The sequence below is a fragment of the Schistocerca cancellata genome, chromosome 1, assembly GCF_023864275.1.
Source record: "Schistocerca cancellata isolate TAMUIC-IGC-003103 chromosome 1, iqSchCanc2.1, whole genome shotgun sequence".
In the NCBI taxonomy this organism is placed as follows: Eukaryota; Metazoa; Arthropoda; class Insecta; order Orthoptera; family Acrididae; genus Schistocerca; species Schistocerca cancellata.
The window spans coordinates 761,694,841-761,718,847 of record NC_064626.1 but is presented as its reverse complement, the minus strand read 5'-3'; the positions used below and the strand labels follow the sequence as shown (position 1 = coordinate 761,718,847).

The window sequence follows — 24,007 nt, the reverse complement described above, 5'->3', positions numbered from 1 at the left end:
CAACTGGTACTAATCAATAGACAAGCTTTCATCAAAAATGAAGCACCATAGAACACCTGGTACTGCATGAATCTGATCTGCAAAAGACTACTTTCATAACATTTGATGACATGTGTGAGTTCAAATTTTGCTGTTCAGTTTGTGTAGCACTTCAGCCATCTTAAGATGCATGATGGACTACTCATTTCAATATTTTATATAGATGACAAGTTTTGCTTTCTGAGTCAAACAGTTATTATCTCAAAGCTATTTGAAGAGCTTAAGCAACTTGACAACTGTGCTTAAGTGTGTCAATTGTGCAGGTCTTTGAATCTGAGAGAGTAACTCTTCATTGCCATAGCTATATAAATTATGGGGTACCTAGTTGACAAAAAATGATTCTGTCCTGATCTAGAGAAATTGAGAGCCATAATGGATTTTCTTACTCCTCAGCACATTCACAATGTAAGAAGCTTCCTTGAAATGTGTTCCCACTATAGATGCTTTATAAAAGGTTTCAGTTGTAAGGCATGATTGTGGAAAGAACTACTACAGGATGATGCCAGATTTTCTTGGGTCAAAGAGCAAGAAAGATCTTTCTGTATCCTTAAAGGAGAAGCTGACATCTTTACTAGTCATGACACATTTCTGATAAAGATGCTGAGATGAAACTACACACTGATGATAATGGTTACAAGATAGGAATAGTTCTTGTGCAAATCCATGGGGGTGTTGAAAGAGTGATTGCCTATGCCTCCAGAGTTCCTTGCAGTTTGAGCAATCAGTAAATTCTGACCCTTTTTATATGACAGATCATTCACTATTGTGACTGACCACCATTCTTTATGATGGCAGACAAATTTGAAAGCTCCATAAAGATATTTGTCAAGATGAGCACTAATACTTCAGGAATATGTCATGGTAGTATACAAAAATGGACGCAACACAAGGGTGCCAAATGCGTTTCAAAGAATTCATTGTAGGTACATTACAGTATTACATCTGAGTCATCACTATAATAATGAACATTGTCTGAATACCACAGTTTGTATCAGAATTTTATTTATTTTCCACTAGTTATAAACCATTGCTTTGCAACAGAAGATAAAGAAGTGTCTTTACCTCAAATGGCAAAAACGTAGTCCTTATAGAATTTCTTAGTCAATAAATTCATTTTTACTAGCCAAGAAGTCAAATATAAATAAATCCTATCTGAAAAAGCAAAGCAATCTCATTAAGTTTTTAATACATATAGTGAAATCAGTAAACATATATATCCAAGCTAAGTAAATTCAAAATGTTAGTTTGCGTTCACAAAGATAAGATTGCAGCACTTAATTCTGCTCCTGATTTAAATATCCAAAAATGCCTCTGTCACTAAGGTAAACAAACTAATAGCACTATCTGTAGGTTCTTTGGTGTACTATGAAACTGACACTGTCATATATTGTTTCTTTGGTGTAGTACATGATCACTAAGATAAACATCCAAATTACTAAGCTGAGCAGTCTCCTAAACTTTAAGTTGTGAAATCTTCTTTATCCTGTGATATGATTTTCATGAAATAAATCCTATATATTTTCTCCTGAGCTATGCTAAACTTACCTGTGAAAACTGTGAATAAATTCATGCAATGGGTTTGGAGACAAGTATATTCGAACAGAGAGACACGATGATTTTGCAGTTTTATTATTAGTGTAGATGTTGAAGACCAGTTTGAGGTATTACAGTCTGCCTTCAGGTCAAAAAACCTGTTGCGCATTGACACACAACAGTTGCTATAACAAGTTTTTGGATTTGATTATGGCCTTTACTGACAGAAATCTCTCATTAAGAATAAATAAAGTTGTCAAGTAGACTCTGATATTCAGACAATTAGAATGTACAGGAGACTGCGATGTCTCCACAACATGATAATGCTGCTTTTTAGTAATGAACATGACAGCTAAATAAATAGAAGATCTGTCATTACTGAATACCATAGAGACCTTAGAGAAGGATGAATTAAGCTTTCAGCCAAAAGGCCTTCTTCTAAGGTAGAAAAATGCACACACATTCACATAAGCACAATTCATGCACACTGGCTGCTGAGTCCAGGCTGTGTACAGGAACTGCACCTGTTGGGAGAAGCAATCTGTGTGTTGTGTGGGTTAGGAGGAAGTTGGAGTGGAGAGGGGGATGGATAGTGGGGCTAGAGATGGGGAGGCATAGTGCTGCTTGTGGGAACATGCAGGGACATGTTAGGGACAGGGTAGGGCTGCTAGGCACAGTTATAAGACTTGAAGGGGGGGGGGGGGGCAGAAAAGGAGAGGAGGGGGGGAAAGACTTGTCGGTGCATTAGTGGAGTAGAAGGCTGTGTACTGCTGGAGTGGGAACAGAAAAGTGGGATAGGTAGATGAGGTACAGGCAGAGGTAAGGGGGATTATAGAAACATATGGTATAGTGCAGGGAATTTTTCCATTTGAGCGACAGAAAAAAAAACTGGTGTTGGTAGGAAGGATCCAGAGGGCACGGTGTATGAAGCAGTCATTGAAGTGAAGCACGTTGAGTTGGGCAGCATGTTCACCAACTTGCTGATAAAGCTCTCTCTTGGCCATATTTTGTCAGTGGCCATTCATGCGGGCAGTGAACTTGGTTGTTATGCCCACATATAAAGTAGCACAGCAGTTGCAGCTTAATTTGTAGGTCACATGATTGCTTTCACAGGTAGCCCTACCTTTGATGGGATAATACATGCCTGTGATTGTAAGTGGTGGTGATGGGAGGATTTATGGGAAAGATTTTGCATTTAGGTCTATTGCAAAGATGTGACCCGACCGAGTTATTGCAGTCCATCCTTGCTTCTAGCTCATCCCCCTGCAATAGACCTAGATGAAAAACATGTCTCATACATCCTCCCACCACCACCTATGCCAGTCTGGTCACAGGCACCTTTATACCATCAAAGGCAGGGCTACCTGTGAAAGTAGTCAATGATTTGGCAGGCAAGGTTGGCAGCAGTCTGCGGATTTTTGCTGATGATGCTGTGGTGTACGGTTTAGTGACTGTAGGAAGCTACAAGGTGACTTAGACTATTGAGAAAATTTAGAGAACCAGCATTTGAAGTTGACTGTTGAATGATTCTATTGCCGCCAAAATTAAATGCGCCTAAGGACCACGAAGATAAGATTCGAGAAATTAGGAAGCATATGGAGGCATATAAACATTTGCTTTTCCCTTGCTCTATTTGTGAGTGGAACAGGAAATGGAATGACTCTGCTACACACAGTATGGTGGCTTGCAGAGTATCCTTGTAGATGTAGTTGCAGATGTAATCTACAAACTAAGCTCCAGCTACTGTGGTGTTTTCTATGTAAACCTGACAACCAACAAGCTGCCTGTCTGCATGAATGGCCACCGACAAAATGTGGCCAAGAGACAGCTGGGCCACCCAGTTGCTGAATGTGCTGCCCAAAAAAAATGTGCTTCACTTCAATGATCACTTCACAACCTGCACCATCTGGATTCTTCCCACCCACACCAGACTTTCTGAATTGTGCAGGTGGTAACTCTCCCTGGAATATATCGTAAGTTCCCATAACCCCCCTCGCTTCAGCCTTTGCTAGTCCCTGTGTCTCATCTACCAATCTCCTTCCCTGCTCCCACCCCAGCACTACACAACCTCCTATTCCAGAAACGCACCTACTACTATTTTACAAACCATAGATTGGTTTTTCCAGCAGATGCAGTTGCTGTAAGCAGTCCATCCTCAGCAGTCAGAGATAGTGGACATGTGTGTGTGAGCTATGATTACAGTATGTGAATGTGTGTGTGTTTACTGCTTTAGAAAAAGTCCTTTTGTCCACAAGATTAAGTGTGTAACAGTATTTTTATTGTGCCTCTCTATGACTCAATATTTTTTCCTATATGGTGAGTAGCAGTCTGTTTTTTTCATAATATTGTCATTATTCCGTTCAGAACTTTTCATTGTTAGATGTTATGTAAGACATTCTAGAGACTGCCAATGACAAGAACTTGTGCCTCAGCTACCTGCAGAACATCTTGTACCAGTTCCTCCTACAGTTGCTCCATTTAACCAGATTGGGGAGGTTTCCTAAGTCAAGAAATGGAAACAAATGGATAGTTTTGTGGACTAATTGCCTCACCTATTACACTACCACTGATAATGAAAAACTGATTTTCTGTGACAGCTCTGAAGATTGCCAAGCTTCTTATCAAAAACATAAATTTGATTCATGGAGCACCTGGTACAATGATCTCTGATTTTGGAAAAGTATTTTGGCTGAGATTAATCTCAAAAGTAACTACATGACACAACAACATCTGCAGGATCTGTTATCCACAGATGAATCATCTCACAGAATGGATTGATTAAAAAGACATTAGCAGATTTGCTCTGAATGAGGTTGACATCAAGCAAAGAGACTCGCATATGATTCTGTGTCTTGTGACATATGTGTGCATTAGAGCAAAATGAGGCACTATAAGTTTCAATCCATTCTTCCTGACCTATGATGAAAATGTTAATACATCAATGAATTATTTGCATTCATTTCAGCCTGATGTGATTACATAAAAAATGTTATCAAAATAAGTGAAGAAGAAATATAACTGGCATGTTTATGGATATCAGAATCCTAGATTAATGACTGTGAACATTATAATGCCAACCCCTACCCTTTAAGCTACATCTCAGGAGACCTAATTTGGATTCTTATACATACAGAAGATTGAGCATCTTCGACCAATACTCAATAATGTGTCACACTGACATGTCACCTGTACACGGTGATTCAGAGTTCCTATTACAAAGTTCTAGGTATTGTAGAGGGGACTCAGGACAGCAATATTTGGCAATAAACTCATGTTCAGAAATGTTCCATTTGGAAGATAAATGATTTTGAACAACAGAAGGTAATATGCTTTGACAGAGGTTGGTCATGTCACATGACATCTTGTGTGATGTCCTGTCACGTGTCATCAGAGAATAACCCAATGAATTGAAGCACATGTACATCAGTTGCAACTGAGTGATTGAGAAAGATGGTGCATTACAGAATGGCAGGATACACATTTTCTGTGTACACTGAGATGTCACTCATTTGCTGTGAAACTGGACTACAAGGTCAATTAGCACAACTTTTGTATCACGAATGATACAGTTTTTACAAGATTGAAACAATGGCTTCGGGAAACTGGCACCTTCAAGGCTAATAGGGCTGACCGTGGTCATGGCTGGATGCCCATCCATCACATACAGTTTTTACAAGATTGAATCAATGGCTTCAGGAAACTGACACCTTCAAGGCTAATAGGGCTGACCATGGTCATGGCTGGATGCGCCATTCTGTTGGCATGGAGGAAAAAGTCCTCCAACTGGTCAACCAGTACCCCTCGATGAATACCTGCAACAACACAGGATGTTGTTGTTGTTGTGGTCTTCAGTCCTGAGACTGGTTTGATGCAGCTCTCCATGCTACTTTATCCTGTGCAAGCTTCTTCATCTCCCAGTACCTACTGCCGCCTACATCCTTCTGAATCTGCTTAGTGTATTCATCTCTTGGTCTCCCTCTAGATTTTTACCCTCCACGCTGCCCTCCAATACTAAATTGGTGATCCCTCGATGTCTAAGAACATGTCCTACCAACCAATCCCTTCTTCTAGTCAAGTTGTGCCACAAGCTCCTCTTCTCCCCAATTCTATTCAATACCTCCTCATTAGTTATGTGATCTACCCATCTAATCTTCAGCATTCTTCTGTAGCACCACATTTCGAAAGCTTCTGCTCTCTTCTTGTCTAAACTATTTATCGTCCACGTTTCACTTCCATACATGGCTACACTCCATACAAATACTTTCAGAAACGACTTCCTGACATTTAAATCTATACACAATGTTAACAAATTTCTCTTCTTCAGAAACGCTTTCCTTGCCATTGGCAGTCTACATTTTATATCCTCTCTACTTCGACCATCGTCAGTTATTTTGCTCCCCAAATAGCAAAACTCCTACTTTAAGTGTCTCATTTCCTAATCTAATTCCCTCAGCATCAACCGACTTAATTTGACTAAATTCCAATATCCTCGTTTTGTTTTTGTTGATGTTCATCTTATACCCTCCTTTCAAGACACTGTCCATTTCGTTCAGCTGCTCTTCCAAGTCCTTTGCTGTCTCTGACAGAATTACAATGTCATCGGCAAACCTCAAAGTTTTTATTTCTTCTCCACGGATTTTAATACCTACTCCGAACTTTTCTTTCGTTTCCTTTATCGCTTGCTCAATATACAGATTGAATAACATCGGGGAGAGGCTACAACCCTGTCTCACTCCCTTCCCAACCACTGCCTCCCTTTCATGCCCCTCAACTCTTATAACTGCCATCTGGTTTCTGTACAAATTGTAAATAGCCTTTCGCTCCCTGTATTTTACCCTTGCCACCTTAAGAATTTGAAAGAGAGTATTCCAGTCAACATTGTCAAAAGCTTTCTCCAAGTCTACAAATGCTACAAACGTAGGTTTGCCTTTTCTTATTCTATTTTCTAGCATACGTCGTAGGGTCAGTATTGCCTCATGTGTTCCAACATTTCTATGGAAACCAAACTGATCTTCCCGAGGTTGGCTTCTACCAGTTTTTCCATTCGTCTGTAAAGAATTCGAGGTTATTATTTTGCAGCTGTGACTTATTAAACTGATTGTTCGGTAATTTTCACATCTGTCAACACCTGCTTTCTTTGGGATTGGAATTATTATATTCTTCTTGAAGTCTGAGGGTATTTTGCCTGTTTCATACATCTTGCTCACCAGATGGTAGAGTTTTGTCAGGACTGGCTCTCCCAAGGCCTTCAGTAGTTCCAATGGAATGTTGTCTACTCCAGGGGCCTTGTTTCGACTCAGGTCTTTCAGTGCTCTGTCAAACTCTTCGGGCAGTATCATATCTCCCCTTTCATCTTCATCTACATCCTCTTCCATCTCCATAATATTGTCCTCAAGTACGTCGCCCTTGTATAGACCCTCTATATACTCCTTCCACCTTTCTGCTTTCCCTTCTTTGCTTAGAACTGGGTTTCCATCAAAGCTCTTGATATTCATGCAAGTGGTTCTCCTTTCTCCAAGGGTCTCTTTAATTTTCCTGTAAGCAGTATCTATCTTACCCCTAGTGAGATAAGCCTCTACATCCTTACATTTGTCCTTGTCTACATCCTTACATTTTACACAGGATGTATGCCACAATAATGTCTGGTGAGTTCTCCATGAACAGAAACTTCACCCATATCACTTCCAGAGGGTGCAGGCAAGCTGATTTTGTGCCACATGTAGATTACTGCATCTGGTTCCTACTCCATTGTGTCACTATTCCAGACATTCCTCAGATCATTCTTTTTATAGATGACAATACTATGAAAAGTATAAAATGCATCTCACCATATAATGAAAAATTGAGTTGCAGATAGGCGCAACAGAAAGACTGCTAAACAGTTAAGCTTTCAGTCAAAAAGTCTTCATCTTAATTAGACAACACACACATACACTTTCACACAAATCCAACTCTCACAAACACTACCACAGTCTCTGATGAGGCCGAGAGGGGGAGGGATAGCAAGACACTGGTGGGGGACAGTAAGGTGCTGCTTGTGGGAGCATGCAGGGATGAGGTCTAGGGAGGGTAGAGCAGCTATGTGCAATCTGGAGGTTAGATGGAGGTCATGGAGGGTGGAGGAAGGGGGAGCAGAAAGGAGAGAAATAGAAAGCCTGTCAGTATGTTGGTGAAATAGAAGCGTGTGTAGCTGTTTAGGGTTCGAACGGGAAGAGAGAAATGGATATGTGGGTAGAGGACAATGGGTAATGAAGCTTGAGGACAAGAGGATTATAGGAACATAGAAGGTATTGCAGGGAGAGCTCCCTCATGCAGAGTTCAGAAAATGGTGTTGGGAGGAAGGATCCAGATGGCGCAGGTTGTGAAGCAGCCATTGAAATGAAGAATGTTGTGCTGGGCAGCATGCTCAGTTACTGGGTGGTGAAACTGTTTCTTGGCCGCAGTTTGTTGGTGGCCATCCATGCAGACAGACAGCTTGTTTGTTCTCGTGTCCACATAGAACACAGCACAGTGGTTGCAGCTTAGCTTGTAGGTTACATGACTGATTTCACAGGTAATCGTGCCTCTCATGGGATAGATGATGCTTGTTACCAGACTGGAGTAGGTGGTGGTGGTAGGATGTATGAGACAGAAGTTTCATCTAGATCTGTTTCAGGGACGTCTGTCACCAACTTCACATTCAGGGAGAGGTGGATAGGTTGCAGTGGACTGATTTGTTGCCCATCTGATCAGAACTTTTTCCTGTGGGATTACATGAAGAGTATTGTTTATGAGACTCCTGTGGAGTCACAGGACGGTCTCCTTGTCTATGTAATGGCTGCAGCAGAGGTCATTCAGGACACTTCAGAGCTTTTGGATCTTATGTACAAGAACACTGTGTGCAGGTGCACTTCGCGTAACAAAACTTCATGTCACCACTTCCAGCATAAATTATAGTTCGCGCAGGCATAAGATGGTTTTTGCGCGGGCAGTGTATCATTTGACTTTCCTTCAAAGTCATTTATCTTATTTACAGCACATTTCCAGACATGGTTTTATTACCAAATATTGCTGTCCTGAGTCCTCTGTACAAAGCCTATAACTGTGCAATAGGAATTCTGGATCATCCTGTATAACTGAGGGTGATGATTCTGCATTGAGGAAAAAACATTGCGAAGATTTCTTCCGTACCCTTTGCAATAGCCCTATCGTACACCTAAGACACAGATTGATGATACAGGCTTCTGACTCAAGGAACATGAAGACTTGCCTGGCTATGGCAATGTTCTATCTATTGTACATTCAATTGTATTCGTTCTCTGTAGGGGCCTAGTTCATCCCAAGCTGTATCTAAGAACTAAACAGCTCATAGTGAAAAATCATCAATTGTCTGTCAGCCATCAGTCACTCTAGGAGTACTCACCACCAGATCCATACACCTCTTTGGAAACTAGCTTGGAAAAATACCCCATTAAAAGGTTGAACATTCTGAAGAGGAGCAGCCTTAGCCACCAGGTAGCTGGGGCTAAACATATCATATCATATCTGTTCAGTTTCTCTTCTACTTGGTGATTACCAATCTGCCCTCTTTTACAGACTCTACAATAATTCTGGATATTCTGTCAATTAAATTCCCATTAAAAGTTATTTAGTTTCAGCATTAAATACAGAGGTTGTTTCTTTTTCATTTTTTCTTACTGAGATACTTAAGCAGTCATGCTATTTTAGATTTTAATTGCTTCTTTGATTGATGGTTTGTTCTTGAGTGAGTTATTGATTCCATTTTTATACATGAGATTAAAACGACCAACCCAGTCTTCTTCTTCAGGTGATGCAAACTGCATTGTATACATACTCACTACTTGGACTGCAGCCAGACTTGTTGGAGACAAAGTAGTGAGTACGCATTGATATGTCTGCCAAAGGTAGCACAGGAAAAATACCCAGGCATAAAGTGAATATGAAGTTTATTGTAACACACATAAATAATCTTCTCTGATGGGAGTTAGTGTGGAAAACAATAACCGAACACAAATCACTTCTTGAATATTAAAAGGACAATAATAAAATCTGAAGGCTGAAGGCCTGAAAATATCACATTAAATTGAAAGTTGCAGAATACAATGTTCATATACTAAGTGTGCCACAGTCAAAGGGATATGCAAAAAATAAAGTCCTAAGAGAAACTTAAAGACTCAAAAGGATGCACATGTATTTAAGTCTGGTGTATTGCCAATGGAAAACAAAGGCGGTATCAGAGGCCAGGTCTCTTCTGTATAGAGTCCACGAATGGAATAGGCCCATTGCTTGCAGCTCCTGGAAGGCAAGGTTGACATCAATGGCATTATTGTCATAGAGGCGACCACAGAGTGAGATCCTTATTGATTGAATGCTTTTACAATTGGCACCTGCCCAGGAAACTCACTTCGAGCAAACTCCCTGAATGTAGCCCAGACACTGGCCTAAATACTGCCTGGGTCCCAGGATACTGCAGGTACTACTTTCGGTCATGTAGCCTGTGGATGAGGAAGGGTCTGTGGGGTCAGTGACTCTGGTGGTGATTGGGTTGCCACATGGTGGCTGGATGTAGTGCACCCATCCCCTGACCATCATCTGAAGAGCTACCCCCTAAGAGATTCGTGCCCATATAACATGGCTGTATTGTTGCTTGCTGGCAAGTAGGCACAAGGTTTCGATATAGCATTCCTCTCCTGTTCTCCACTCCCCCCCCCCCCCCCCCCCTCTCCCTTTGCTTTCGAAGGGGATTAGAGGTGACAGTGCTTCTCAATGTCTCTATTATGGTCCAGATCTCCACTGGTGGCCAGGGCACCTGGGAGCCTGGGAGGGTAAGGGGGGGGGGGGGGGGGGGCAGAGGTCCATCTCCATCAGCATTGGTGCTGGTGTAGCAGGTGGAACAAATGCAGGCCCCTGTAGGGAGCCAGCCACAGGCTGGAGCTAAGACAGGCTCGTGGTGTCTGGTTTGGGCATTGTGGAGGATTTCACCTCTGGAACAAAAGATGGTGGTAGGCTACTGGATCCAAGAAGAGGGCCACAGCAGGGCCACAATTGGTTAATGTGCTTATGGCACACTGTGCCATCTTGAAGTATCACCTCAGCAATTGCCTGGCCCAGAAGATTGGAAACGACTGCAGAAAACTAGTTCTGGCAGCCTTTGCTGAAAAATAGATTCCACACGGGATATTGGAGAGAGGAACAGTGGTTGCTGCACCACAGGGAGGAGGGGTAGGCACTGGTGGGATGGATGACAGATGATTATAACCAAGGTGTTTGGCCAGGAATTTTCCTGCTGGGTTGATCAGTCCTAGAGAGTCGAACAATAAGAAGCCAGAAATATTGTAAGAGCCTTGTCCAGAGGGTGATGGTGGTGAAACTTGGACAGCTAGGATTTAAAGGTATGATAAAGTGTTTGGCTAGACTATTAGAAGCAGGGTTGAAGGGCACAGTATGTATCAGCACTACATCCTTTTCTTCACAGAAAGCAGATAATTACAAAGAAGCAAATTGAGGGCCATCAACCATGACAGTAGTTTCTTGTAGCCCTTCAGTTTAAAAAATTATGGACATAGTTTTAAATAGTCCTTGGCAACCAACTAAGCAGACAGGAGAAACTTGATAATGGTCTTCCTCAAGGCTCAGTTTTGGCACCAATCCTGTTCAGCTTGTATACATCTGACCTCCCTGAAACAGTGTCAAGGAAGTTCATCTATGCAGATGATCTGGCCTTGGGCACCCAGCAGAGAACTCTTGAAGCTGGTAAAGAGATCCTATCTGCAGATCTAATCACAATAGATGAATACTTCAAAAAGTGGAGACTGATACCAAATCCAACGAAGAATGAAGTCAGTTGCTTTCACCTTAACAACAGAATGGTCAATGCGAAGTTGAATGTCACTTTTAATGGTCAGGCCCTTCACTACCAAGACTCTCCGGAATATCTAGGAGTGACTCTTGATAGAACCCTCTCTTACAGGAAGCAAATAGAAAACACCGCAGCAAGCTGAGATCATGCAATAACATCATACAGAAGCTGAGTGGTACCTCATGGGGCGCAAGAGCTACGACACTGTGATGTACTGCCTTATGGCTGGTCTATTTTGTTGCCGAATACTGTGCCCCAGTGTGGCTCAATAGCACACATGTGAGAAAAATTGACGTGGACCTAAATGCAACAATGAGGACAATAACTGGCTGCATCAAATCTATTCCTTTATACTGGTTACCACATCTAAGCAACACTGCACCACCAGACCACCAAAAACAGAATGCCATCCTCAAAGAATACCAAAAATTACTTAAAATCCCCACACTTTCAATGCACTCTGATGTTCCTGCACTCCAAATGGACCTATTAAAATCTAGGCAACCATCTGTCCTGCTGGCAGAATCGCTACAGGCAGCTACTTTCAGTATCAACGAAAAGTGGACAGAAATGTGGAACACTATTGTCCATGAGGAACGCCAGAAGACCTGACACAGACCAGCCAGTATGGAACCAACACGAAGTGCCTGGAAAACATTTCATCGGATCTGCACAGGCCACGGCGTATGTGCTGAAAACCTCTACTGATGGGGAAGGGCTTCATCTTCTCAGTGTGACTGTGTAAATGAACACCAGACGATCCATCACACTGTAACGAGCTGTAGCAAAAGAACTGGGAATGTGGAAGATTTCTTTGAACTGACAGAGGCAGCCCTTGAATGGTTTGACAAATTAGATTTTAATTTATAGACTTATTTTTTAAATTATAAATTATGAAATTAATATATTTTGTAAAACTATGTAGTCCACAATTACTAGCCACCATTCATATGTAATGCCATACGCTAAATAAAATAAATAGTTTGAATGGCCTGCCCTGTGCATGTAGAAGACATGCATGAGACATAGTGGAAGCCACTGGTAGCATCTATAGAGATTAACCAAGTGTACCCTAGGAAGGGACCAATGACCAGGGGACAGAAGTGTCTGACCAAGAGAAAGAATGATGTGGAGGGGTATCCAACTTATTCTGGCAGATGGAGTAGGAGATAACCATGCAGGCAATCACTGCATCCATGACCACCATTAGGCATGTTGGCAGGCCAGGTGCTTGGTGAGAACAATGTCCCAGTGCTCCATATGCAAGAGAGATGAAATGCATGGCTGCCAGGATCATGACTGTTGTGGCTATTGTCCTCCTTGAGCAGGAGCACATAGTAGAGGATGGAGAGCTTGTTCCAGTACCAGCAAGCCTCAATCTGTGAGTGTCCCAGCTGCTTGCGGTCTGACGGCCAGCTGTGTTGCAGCAGGCAGAGTACCATGTGGAGTGCTGGGTCCTCAGTGGTGTAGTGCATGATGAGCTTGGTGTCCAGTGGAAGGCTGGCTGCAGCTGTCACAGCAGTGACATCTAAGAGGAACCCAATTTTGAGATCTATGTCAAAGCCAGCGGCCTTCCCCAGGGGCTGATGAAAGAGGTGGTCAACAGTAGCATGTTTGTTGAATGGTAATGAATGTTGTAATTGTAACTTGAAAGAAACAGAGCCCATCGCTGAAGGTGGCATTCCATTTTGTTTGGAATATTTGATGACACTTTGAAAAGAGAGAGTAAGAGTTGTGCTCCATGAACAGCATGAAATGGTGAAATAGTAATGAAACTGTTTTTAGGCTAAACATGATTGCTAGGGTTTCTTTTCTATCTGACTAATTACGCTTTGCAGCAGAGAGAGTCCTGGACACAAATGCAATTGGTCACTCCATCCCATCAACTGCATATGAAAAACTGCCCCCAACCCATAGTATTATACATCAGCTGCCAAGATTAGGGGTTTGGTGGGTCATATGCCATGAGGGATGCGGGGTGAAAGAGAGCCCATTTTAGTCTGCGCAGCTTTATCATAGGCTGGTGTTCATTGCCAGCAAACAATTTTCCATAAGAGGTGGTGTAATAGCTGTGCAATGGCTGCTGCATTTAGAATAAATTTACAGTAATAATTGAACTGCCTCAACACTGATTCCAGCTGGCTGGTGTTGGTGGGGCCAGAAGTTTTTGCACTGCCTCAGTATATGGTGGATAGGGCAGATGCCTGATGCACTAAAATGTGGCCCATGTATTCCACTTGGTGAACAGAAAAACAGCCCTTGTCTTTATTGCATGTGAGTTTGTGTATTGGAGGACCGTGAACAGTGTGTGCATGTTGTTAGCCAAGTTCTGTGTGTCCTTGCCTGTGACGACAAGAATCTTGTCTAAATAGTTCATCGTGCCTAGACTATTGTGGGTGAGGTGCTCAAAGTTGTGCAGAAGAATGGTCGGAGCACTGGCAATGCCAAACGGAAGTCTATAGTACTGAAACAGTCCAAAAGGAGTGTTGATCACCAAAAAGCTTTGGGAATCCTCGGCAAATGGAAGCTGGAGATACACATCATGTAGATCAGTCTTGGCAAATACATTGCCATCTGCAAGGTAAATCATGATGTCCTCTACCTTGGGAACAGGATAATCATCTTTGACAGATTGGGCATTAATAGTTGTCTTGAAGTCCTCACAAAAGGCACAATGTGCCATTTGATTTTTCTGTGAACGGCCCATAGGTTGTGGGGAGTGGGAGTGAGAATACCCGCATCCTGCAACCTCTCTAGCTCTGTCTCTGAGCTTCGTCTCTGATTGTGAAGGGAACATTTCAGGTTTGAAGAAATTCATTGTCACTGATGGGAAAGGAGCTACATATGCCTCAAAATCTTTGACACCTGACAAGGGCTTTGCGCACACTGAGCTAAACTTGGAAGTGAAGTCTTTTAGGTCAGGGTTTGTGCCCAGTGACTTCATGATGGGGAGTGGAGTCATGGATTTCTAAGCCAAGAGCACTGAACAGATCCAGGCCCAAGAGACTGATGGCTCCAGGAGAGTTGATGACCAAAATTGTGGCTTTAACGACAGTCAAATGCTACTGAACTTGGTCTGTAAATTGGCCATTGACTTTAATGATGTTATTCTTGTAACTAAGCAGTGAAGTACCAAATGATTGAAGATGAATGGACCCCCACACAATAATAAGAGCACCAATCTATGATGGTTGCAGTGGTCCACGTGTCTATCTGCAGCTCGATGGTCACATTATTGAGGGCTGCTGTGGCCGATCGAGATTCCTAGGAGTGAGGAAGTACAGATTGGATATAGGGTACATCTGGGAACAGATTTGCCCTGCCATCCACCCGTGCATCCAGTGGTCCATTACATGCACAGTCAACAGTTGACATTCATTTTGAGCACTGTTTGGCACAACTCAGACCTGTGTTCAGATTTCGCAAAAGAGGTGCACTTAGCACACCTGTAGTGGCACTGGCGTCTATGGTAACTAAAAAAACACAGGCTGCAGGAAGGGAACTGTTAAAGGTGGTGTTTTTCCTCTGAGTCTATGCCTGCATCATATGAATCTGACCAGGGTATGGGGTGTGGCTGGAAATGAGGCAGCATGTTGGTCAGGCAGCAAACCAGCGAATACTTGTGATGGGGTTCTGCAGGGTGGCCGGTGATCTGAAAGATTTTTTTAAAACTCTGATAATGAAGACATTTTTCTAAGAAAGGATTCTTCAATTTAAGGAGATCTGTGTGTAGTTCTTCATTGGGGGTGTAATCAAATCCCAGACCAAGAAAGCCACATATGAGTGCTTGTACTGCGGATAACTACACTGGAAATGCGTCATGAGATAAATCCTAGAGGAGGGTGATCCATTTGCAGTAAGCCTGTCTGTCAATCTTATGGCAGCTGAAAAACTTGTGGTGGGCTGTCACCATGTGCTTCTGGAGTCAACATATTCTAACAAACCGGACTTTAACGTGTCAAAGAGCAGAGCATGGGGCTCCACTTCCAGGTTAAATTGTTACAGAAGGTGGTAAGTGTCTGGGCCTGTGCACACCAGAAGGAAGGTGCGCTGCCAGGTGTCACCTGTGATGCTGTGGGCTAAGCAGTGCTGTTTCCTGCATGCAGTGTTGTTCGCCCATATCTTGATCTTCTTGCCAAATTGCCGAAACAGGAGGAGCACTGTCCGAAAGTCATTGAACATGGATTCAATCTGGGAGAGACAGTTTGAGAGCCCCAGAGGTGAGGTGAAAATGGTCACCAGCTGCGTGATCAGGAGTTCGTTGGTGTACTGCATCTGTTGAACAGAGACATCCACTGGTTCTGTTACTCTGGAAACAATGTGGCAGTCAGTGTACTTGATAATGGAAGAAGGAAGAACACACCAAAACACAATCTACCTGGGTAAGAGTGCATACGTGGGACACTGACTCAAAGAAAAAGAAAAAAAAAAAAAGAAACAACAACAACAACAACATTGTTGCCAACTGCTTTGTCCACTGAAGGCAGTACAGGAAAATTACCCAGGTATAAAATGAGTACGAAATTTATTGTAACACACATAAATGATCCTCTCTGTGAGGATTTAATTTGGAACACAACAACTGAAGACAAGTCACTTCTGAAATATTTAAAGAACGATAATGATACCTGAAGGCTGAAGGCCTGAAAATGTCACAATAAACTGAAAGTTCCAAAATTCAGTTTCCATACCATAAGCATGCCACAATCAAAGTCTGGAAGGGATGCACAAAAATTTAAGTGAAGCATATTGTTGATGAAAAACAAAGACAAATATTACAAATTCAAATTGCCAGTCATGGCATCAGAAACCAAGTCTCTTCAATGCAGAGCCCCAAAAGGGGGTAGGATCGATGGGACAGGGTCATTGTTGTAGCAGCAGCTCCAGAGTGAGATCCTGCTTAAGGGAATACTTTTGCAGTCAGTGCCTGGCTCAGGAAACTCACTGGGAGTGAAGTCTGAGCTTAGCCTGGATGCTGGCCTAAATACACCCAGACACAGGGATACTGCAGCTACTACTTTTAGTCATGTGGCCTGTGGAGGAGAAAAGGTCTGTTAGGATGGTGACTTCTGGCAGCACGTGGGTTGCTGCCTGCTGGCTATCCCTTGTCTGTCATCCAAAGAGCTGTCCCTTTGAGATCTGTGCCCTCATAAGATTTCTGTGTTATTGTGGCGACTGAGTAAGTGCAAGACCTTGACACAGCATGCATCATGACAGACCTTGCAGCATCTGAAAAAGACAACTGCATCAGTCACTGAAATATCATGTATAAAAATAGTCACCTACTCAAGTGAACACCGAGAAGCCCTGTATTAATCATGAACTTTCTGATCTTATTCAAAGCTGTCTTTATTATCTGTTACCTTATCTTCAGAACATTATATTTCCATTTTCAATCCAACAGTTCACTTTGTTCATTTTATGGTTATAAGTATTGCATTAGTGTCAGACCACTTGGCAGCTAGTAATCTGAAATCCGTATGTAAATAGATAAAATTTTGTAGCTGCATGCTGAAAAATGTGTTACATATACAATGAAGAATGTAGCGTTAATCCCAATGCATTATTTCTCAATTTGGAAAAACCTTGCTTTATATTTGATTTACAAGACCATTGTTTGGAAATATAAGTGTTGGTTTCATTGCGTTCATGTAATAAATTGAAACTAATTTAATTTCTGTTAATTTTCTGCAGAAATTCGCAAAGCAGAACATCAGCTACTTGAGAAATCAGCTTACTGTCAGAGTCTCAGCATTTCAATAGCACCAACAGTTCCAGTCATATCTGCAATTGTAACATTTCTTGCACATCTAGCAGCTGGTAATAATTTGACTGCTTCACAGGTTAGACAATTCTTTTATTCTAAAGAACATCATTTAAATTTTAAATTGTGCTTCTGACCTCTGATATTAATACAATCTGAAATTCTCTGAAGATCACAACTTCAGTCAATAAAAACTGAAGTAAAGGGCAAAACAGATGTCAAAATGGCAATAAGAACACATTAAACAGTATGTTTAATTCTTTTCCTGTATTTATCAAATTGTTATCAGAGCTGTCTAAGATGAAATTTGTCATATCATCCCTTTAATATTGTAACCATGCAACAAAAAATATTCAAATCCACTGTAACTGATATGATTAAGTATGGCATTGCATATTTCCTGAGTAAATACCATGAATGTTAATTGTCAAGGGCATACCCCAAGGAAGGGAGAGTGGAGGGCACGTAACCTCCCCCCACTTTTTTCCTAACCAAACTTGTATTCTGCCTCCTAAACAGTATCAGTTTGGAGAAAGTCTGAATATATATTGGATAATGATTTTTAAGAAGTCCATCCAGAGCCACCTGCCATTAAATTGCAAAACTATTTCATCGTTCAGTGCAAAATTAAAATTAGTTACTGTCATAAAAATAGTCTAATGATGACATACTGTAATCTGTCATCAAAATACCCTGCCTATGATAATCTGTCTTCAAAATACCATGTATAAGCAACTACTTGTATGACAATGTACTACATACTTGTAACATTTTTTTAAAAAATTCCATTGTGTCCACAAGAAAATTTGCTTTTAAAGGAATTACTTCTTTTTCTGATGTCCTTCTTGCAGTAGCATGAAATTGATAAAATGCTTGTGATACTGAGTCTCATATATACTGCAATACAATTTTTCTCTTGAACTGACCCCACTGATTTTCCCTTTGAACTAGTTACCTCTTCTTTAATGCCATTTGTTAATATCCATGTAAAATTTTAAATCTGAATGTGAATCCCATTGATTCCGTCTTCACACACAAATATGCTGTCTGTTAAGGTGTTACTATCTAGCACATTATTCTGAGAGCAAAGCGTACAGTACATATTTGGTTCCATACTAAGTGATTTTCCATATCTTGTTTATGATCAGACTGCTTCAAAAATTTAGTACTGAAATAATTGCAAATTATAATCTGCCTCCAATTGTCTGACAGCTTGATATAGGTCAGAATTTTCTGGTTATTTCAGTTCTTTTTAAAACTATCTGCAAGTTTTCGCATGAGTTTCTATGAAGTGTAATAATTATAAATGTCCTTATAGGTACTTGACCGAAACATGTTTCAATCTGTTGATATATACAAAGACTGCTTGTTTCTATAGTCACATATTTAAGATTATTTTTCACATGCAATAATTGATAACTCTTTTTTCCTCTATTTTAATTCTATTATTTATTTATTTTCATTTTATTGTCTTCAGTGGATCACTACTGTCAATTTTATAAAAAGGATTTTTCAGTTTCCTTTTTGGCCCAGTACTGTTTTGTTACCTCATACTTCAACTTTCTTTCTTTGCCTCAGCAACCCTTACCTTCAACAGTGGAACACTATAAATTCAAAATCTTCAACATATAATGTTATCAATGTTGTGTACATGGCGTTGACATAGGCATGGCACATAACTAGGTTTTCATTTCTGAGCCATTTAAGTAAGCACCTAAATTAAGAACTTTTTCAAGCTTCTAAATTTTTAGTGCATTATACAAAATGTAGTCTTTAATTTGTCTTCCTTTATGTCCTTGAAAACATTAGCTACATGAGTCTTCCACAATACTGCCTGCCTGAATGAAGGGTTTAGTCTAAAGAAAGGTGCCCCTCCCCCAACAGGTACCACAGGAAAAATTACACCATATGTGATTATAAGCCCTCCCCTCACTTTCCCTATCACTCTTCCCATATGATAATTCTGCTGACTTGCCTTTATTCTTACAATTAAAGTGCGGACTATGTTTTTTGAATCTGAGGTCATTGACATTTGCTGCTCCTGATATGTCAGTTCATTCCCGATACTATACCTCACATTCATGAGGTATAGTAACCACATACTTACTCCCCTCAATTACCAGTACTTGATCCTCTGCATTAAAATACCTAGTTAATACCTCTGTCTCTTGTGACCTTGCCAAGCTTAACACTAGGTGCTTGTCACATGGAGTCTTGACCCTGCTTTTGCCTGGAGCAATTGGTCTGCTTTCTTGCATGACAGTTTCCAAGCAGCAAGACCAATTTTTCCCAATTTGATTGTACTTCCTTTCTTGCTGAAATATTATTCTGCTGGGCTACTGCTTTATAGTTACCGTACATCTGCACAAGGCTCCTGCTCTCTGGCATCAGACTATAGTTTATGGTAGTATTTCAGTTTAATTGAGAAAGAGCTGTGCAAATTATCCCCTTTCGTCTAAAACCTAACTCCACCCCATCGTTCTTTCGCGCATCCTAAGATTGTCCTGCATCAAGATTTGTTAATTAGATGCTGTGTTGAAGAGCTCAAATTCTAGCCTCCTTTTTTGTAATGTTAATACTTCGGCTGCATTCCTCACACATAACCAGAATCTATAGTCTGTAACTAGCCATTACATTCTGCCTACAGTACAAATGTGTTAAACATATTTGCAAGTTTATTTTAAAAATTGAAAAGTTGGCTAGCACAGTTCATTTTACTGGAGTACTTATCTGATTATTTTAGCTGCAGTCTTGTAGCTACATAATAATTTCTTATTCACAATCCCAGAAACATATGAAGAACATGCAAAAATCCAAGATATTGGACTCTCATTATAGTGTTGGAAATCAGTATGCTAGTTGTGTACCTTTTCCATTTATTACATTTTCCAATTAACTTTCCATGGCTTACCTAAAAATCATTACAACAGTTTATTCTTGAAGGATTTCACATATCCAGTTCTAACAATTGTTATTGTTATCCTTCCACAAGTTCTGAACAATAATTTTTACATACTGTATCTTGGAACTAGTTTGGAAGGCAGGAGACGAGGTACTGGCAGAATTGAAGCTGTGAGGAGGAGTTGTGTGTCATGCTTGGTTAACTCAGTTGGTAGTGCACTCACCCGTGAAAGGCAAACGTCCTGAGTTTGAGTATTTGTCCAGCAACATTTTTAATCTGCCAGGAAGTTTTATATCTTGGAACTACTTTTCATGAGCTCTCACAGTCCTGTAAATTGGCACTGTTGGCTGTAAACAAATGAAATGAATACAAAAGCATATTATAATATTTATTTTTAAATTTTCATAATTTTTGCCATTTTTCAGTCTTCATGCTTGACAGTCACATTTTCAGTTACTTGCAGTTTCAAAATTTGGTTTCTGTAGTGCATCTGTTTTTTTTTTTTTTTTTATACATAATTACTTTGATTGCTCCAACAACATGGTGAGATATATCCACATAATTTTTAATTTTAAATAAAATATTATCAAAATATAATTTGATTGGATAATTATGTAAACCATCTCAAAATGATGCAGAAACACCTCAGAAACATTAACAGTAGAAGTACTTTTCACAAATATGCACAATTTGACACATCGGCTACCAAAACTTATACGGTGACAAAACTATTATATTAATGTAACTTCATTTTATTTATGAAAGATGAGTTCACTTAAATTTTTCCAGAGAATAGATTAATTGCAATAAAATATGGATGAATTGCAGTGCAGGATCCAGGGCTTGAATGTAAGTGACAGTTTTATTGTTATAAATGTTGCACGTACATTTCAGAACATTGCCTTCCTTTCGTGACTTCTGTGCTTCACTGCGTCATGACAACCTTTAGTATACTATCCTATCCACTCAATTGTATTACAAATCCCAACAATACATTTCTGACTAATCTGCATTTAACAGCTGTGACAGTGTTTTAATCAAGACAAGTGAGTTATTCAGAATTTATGAAATGTAATTAAAACTTGAAATACAGAACATATATAAATAAAAGCCCATTTTTCAGAAGTTAGTACTTGTAAGCAAATTAACTTCTTACTTAGCTTTAGATACATTTATTTACTTTTTATTGATTTTGTAGATAACTGTGAGGTAGCAGGACAAGAATAAAGTCCAACCAATTAATAATTAACCATCCACACCAGACAACACACTCCCTCACACCAATCTACCTGCCAAATTGCAGTCCAGGCAGTGTGTATACGGCCAATACAGTGTGTGTGTGTGTGTGTGTGTGTGTGTGTGTGTGTGTGTGTGTGTGTGTGTGTGTGTGTGTGACCCACTATTTGATGAGTTGTTGTTATCATCATTCTTACATAATTTACATTTTGCCAAACTTTTACATACTATGTGAATTCAATGTTATCCATAGTTAGGTAGACAGAATTTTGAAAATTTCTTCACATATTTTTTGTAAGTGTAATAATATTTCAGCTCATCTGAGCCTCCCTTCTGTTGCATGCAATTTCACAGGATGTGAAGGAAGTAAAGGTGAAAAGATAATACAAACACTTGAAGATCAGAAACCGAAATAACAAGTTGTAAATGAAGGATGAAATTATATGTGAATTTATTAAAGATAAGGCAAATCTATATAACATTACTGTTCTCAGAAACATTACAGCAAATTGTTCATTTCTAGGCATTCTCTGTACTTACATTCATGCGACAACAAATCAACTTTGTACTCATCATTCTGAATGAATGGAGTATACGTTTCTTCGATGGACTGATTGCAATAAAAAGGATTCAGGTCTACTATATGAAATTTTCTGTGTTTGCATGACATGCTAAGAGTGCTTTTGGTGTTAGGAAACTAAAATATGTGTTCTAAAATGCTTTGTAGATACAGTTTCAATGCGTAAACTAACTGTAGTGCTGATACTTATCTAGAAATAGTTTAATTACATTATTAGTATTACGTTACAGTATTTATGATGTCCCTCACTGAAAAAAAGTTCAGTGTAACTTTGGCATAATGATAGAAGAGGGTTAATTATGTCCAAAATGCATGCATAAGCTTTTATATATGCTTTTCAATGTTTCTCTCCACTAAAACTGCAATAAAATAAATAAAAATATTACACCACTTTATTTTATGGATTACATGGGTTTTGTCTGCATTTGGAATGTTTAACCATCACTCTGATTTTGTAGTGCTTTAGGAAGTAGGCACTGTAGCAGATTGTCAGCTTTCATTATGTTAATTCTGTACTCAATTTAGTATCTGAACATTAGGAACAATAGATAATATATCATTAAAATAAATGTGTTTTTTGACGAAAGATGAAGGGGATTGTATGGCAGAAAGAGAGAGATAGTGTGTGTAAATTTGAAGGAAGGTTGGAAGGACTATCAAATAAATCAACATAAAGCACATTCAGAGTGTAATAGGATCATATGAACATTGAGTGAATTTGTACATATCAGCCAGCAGCATATATAATAAAGAAAAGGTAAAAAAAACTCTCTCTCTTTTAATCAGTGGATCTTCTCCTGGCAGTAGAAATGAAGATGGGAGACGTGTACATTAGGCAGTTATTAAGTAGGAAACCTACTAGGACCAGAGTCTTCTCCCGACAGTAGAAAAGAAGGTGGGAGACAAAAGCACATTAGGCAATTGTTTAGTAGGAAACCTACTAGGACTCTGGTCCTAGTAGGTGTCCTACTTAACAATTGCCTAATGTGCTTATGTCTCCCACCTTCCTTTCTACTGTCAAAATAAGAACCACTAATTAAAAGAGATAGAGTTTTTTTACCTTTTCTTCTTGTTTATATTTGCTCCTGGCTGATATGTATAAATTCAGTCAATGTTCATATGCTTGCAATGATTTATACATTGCATCGTGTGCGCGCGTGTGTGTGTGTGTGTGTGTTTTTGTTGTTGTTGTTTTTTAAATAAGTTGGAGTTGGATGTAGCTCAAAAACATTTCTTTGCCCTTATGGCTGAAGAATAAATTTAAGAATATTATTACTATGTTAGCTCCATCTACAGACCCTGTGGGCCCATGCCTCAATTGTGCAACTGGATTCATGATTTTCTGCCAGAAAGGTCACAGTTCGTAGTAATAGATGGAAAGTCTTCGAGTAAAACAGAAGTAATATCTGGTGTTCCCCAAGGAAGTGTTATAGGACCTCTATTGTTCCTGATCTATATTAACGACTTAGGAGACAATCTGAGTAGCTGTCTTATATTGTTTGTAGATGATGATGTCATTTACCGTCTTGCAATGCCATCAGATGATCAAAACGATTTGCAAAATGATTTAGATAAGATATTTGTATGGTGCGAAAAGTGGCAATTTACCCTGAATAAAGAAAAGTATTGAGGTTATTCACATGAGTACCAAAAGAAATCAGCTAAGTTTCGATTATGCGATAAGTCACACAAATCTGGAGGCTGTAAATTCAACTAAATACTTGGGGATTACAATTACAAATAACCTAAATTGGAACGATCACATATATAATATTGTGGGTAGAGCAAACCAAAGACTGTGATTCATTGGCAGAACACTTAGAAGGTGCAAAAGGTCTACCAAAGGGACTGATTACACTACGCTTGTCTGCCCTATTCTGGAGTATTGCTGTGCGGTTTGGGATCCGCATCTGGTGGGACTGACAGATGACATCGAAAAAGTACAAAGAAGGGCAGCTTCTTTTGTATTATCGTGAAATAGGGGAGATAGTCTCACAGACATGATTCACAAATTGGAGTGGCAATCATTAAAACAAAGGCGATTTTCATTGCGACAGGATCTTCTCATGAAATTTCAATCACCAGTTTTCTCCT

General features: G+C 39.9%; 1 protein-coding gene across 7 annotated transcripts in view; it reads left to right on the top strand.

Moving 5' to 3' along the window:
* Window positions 1-24,007, top strand: part of LOC126186509 (ATP-binding cassette sub-family C member 5-like) — a 532,505-nt gene that overhangs the window by 178,966 nt on the left and 329,532 nt on the right. For 4 of the 7 annotated variants that reach the window (XM_049928217.1, XM_049928218.1, XM_049928215.1 and 1 more), the window contains exons 10-11: window positions 17,126-17,274; window positions 21,857-21,967. In XM_049928217.1, the coding sequence (XP_049784174.1) occupies window positions 17,126-17,274; window positions 21,857-21,967 (260 nt within the window). The remainder of the gene's footprint in view (window positions 1-17,125; window positions 17,275-21,856; window positions 21,968-24,007) is intronic. The other 3 variants (XM_049928221.1, XM_049928220.1, XM_049928219.1) reach the window with 1 other exon arrangement.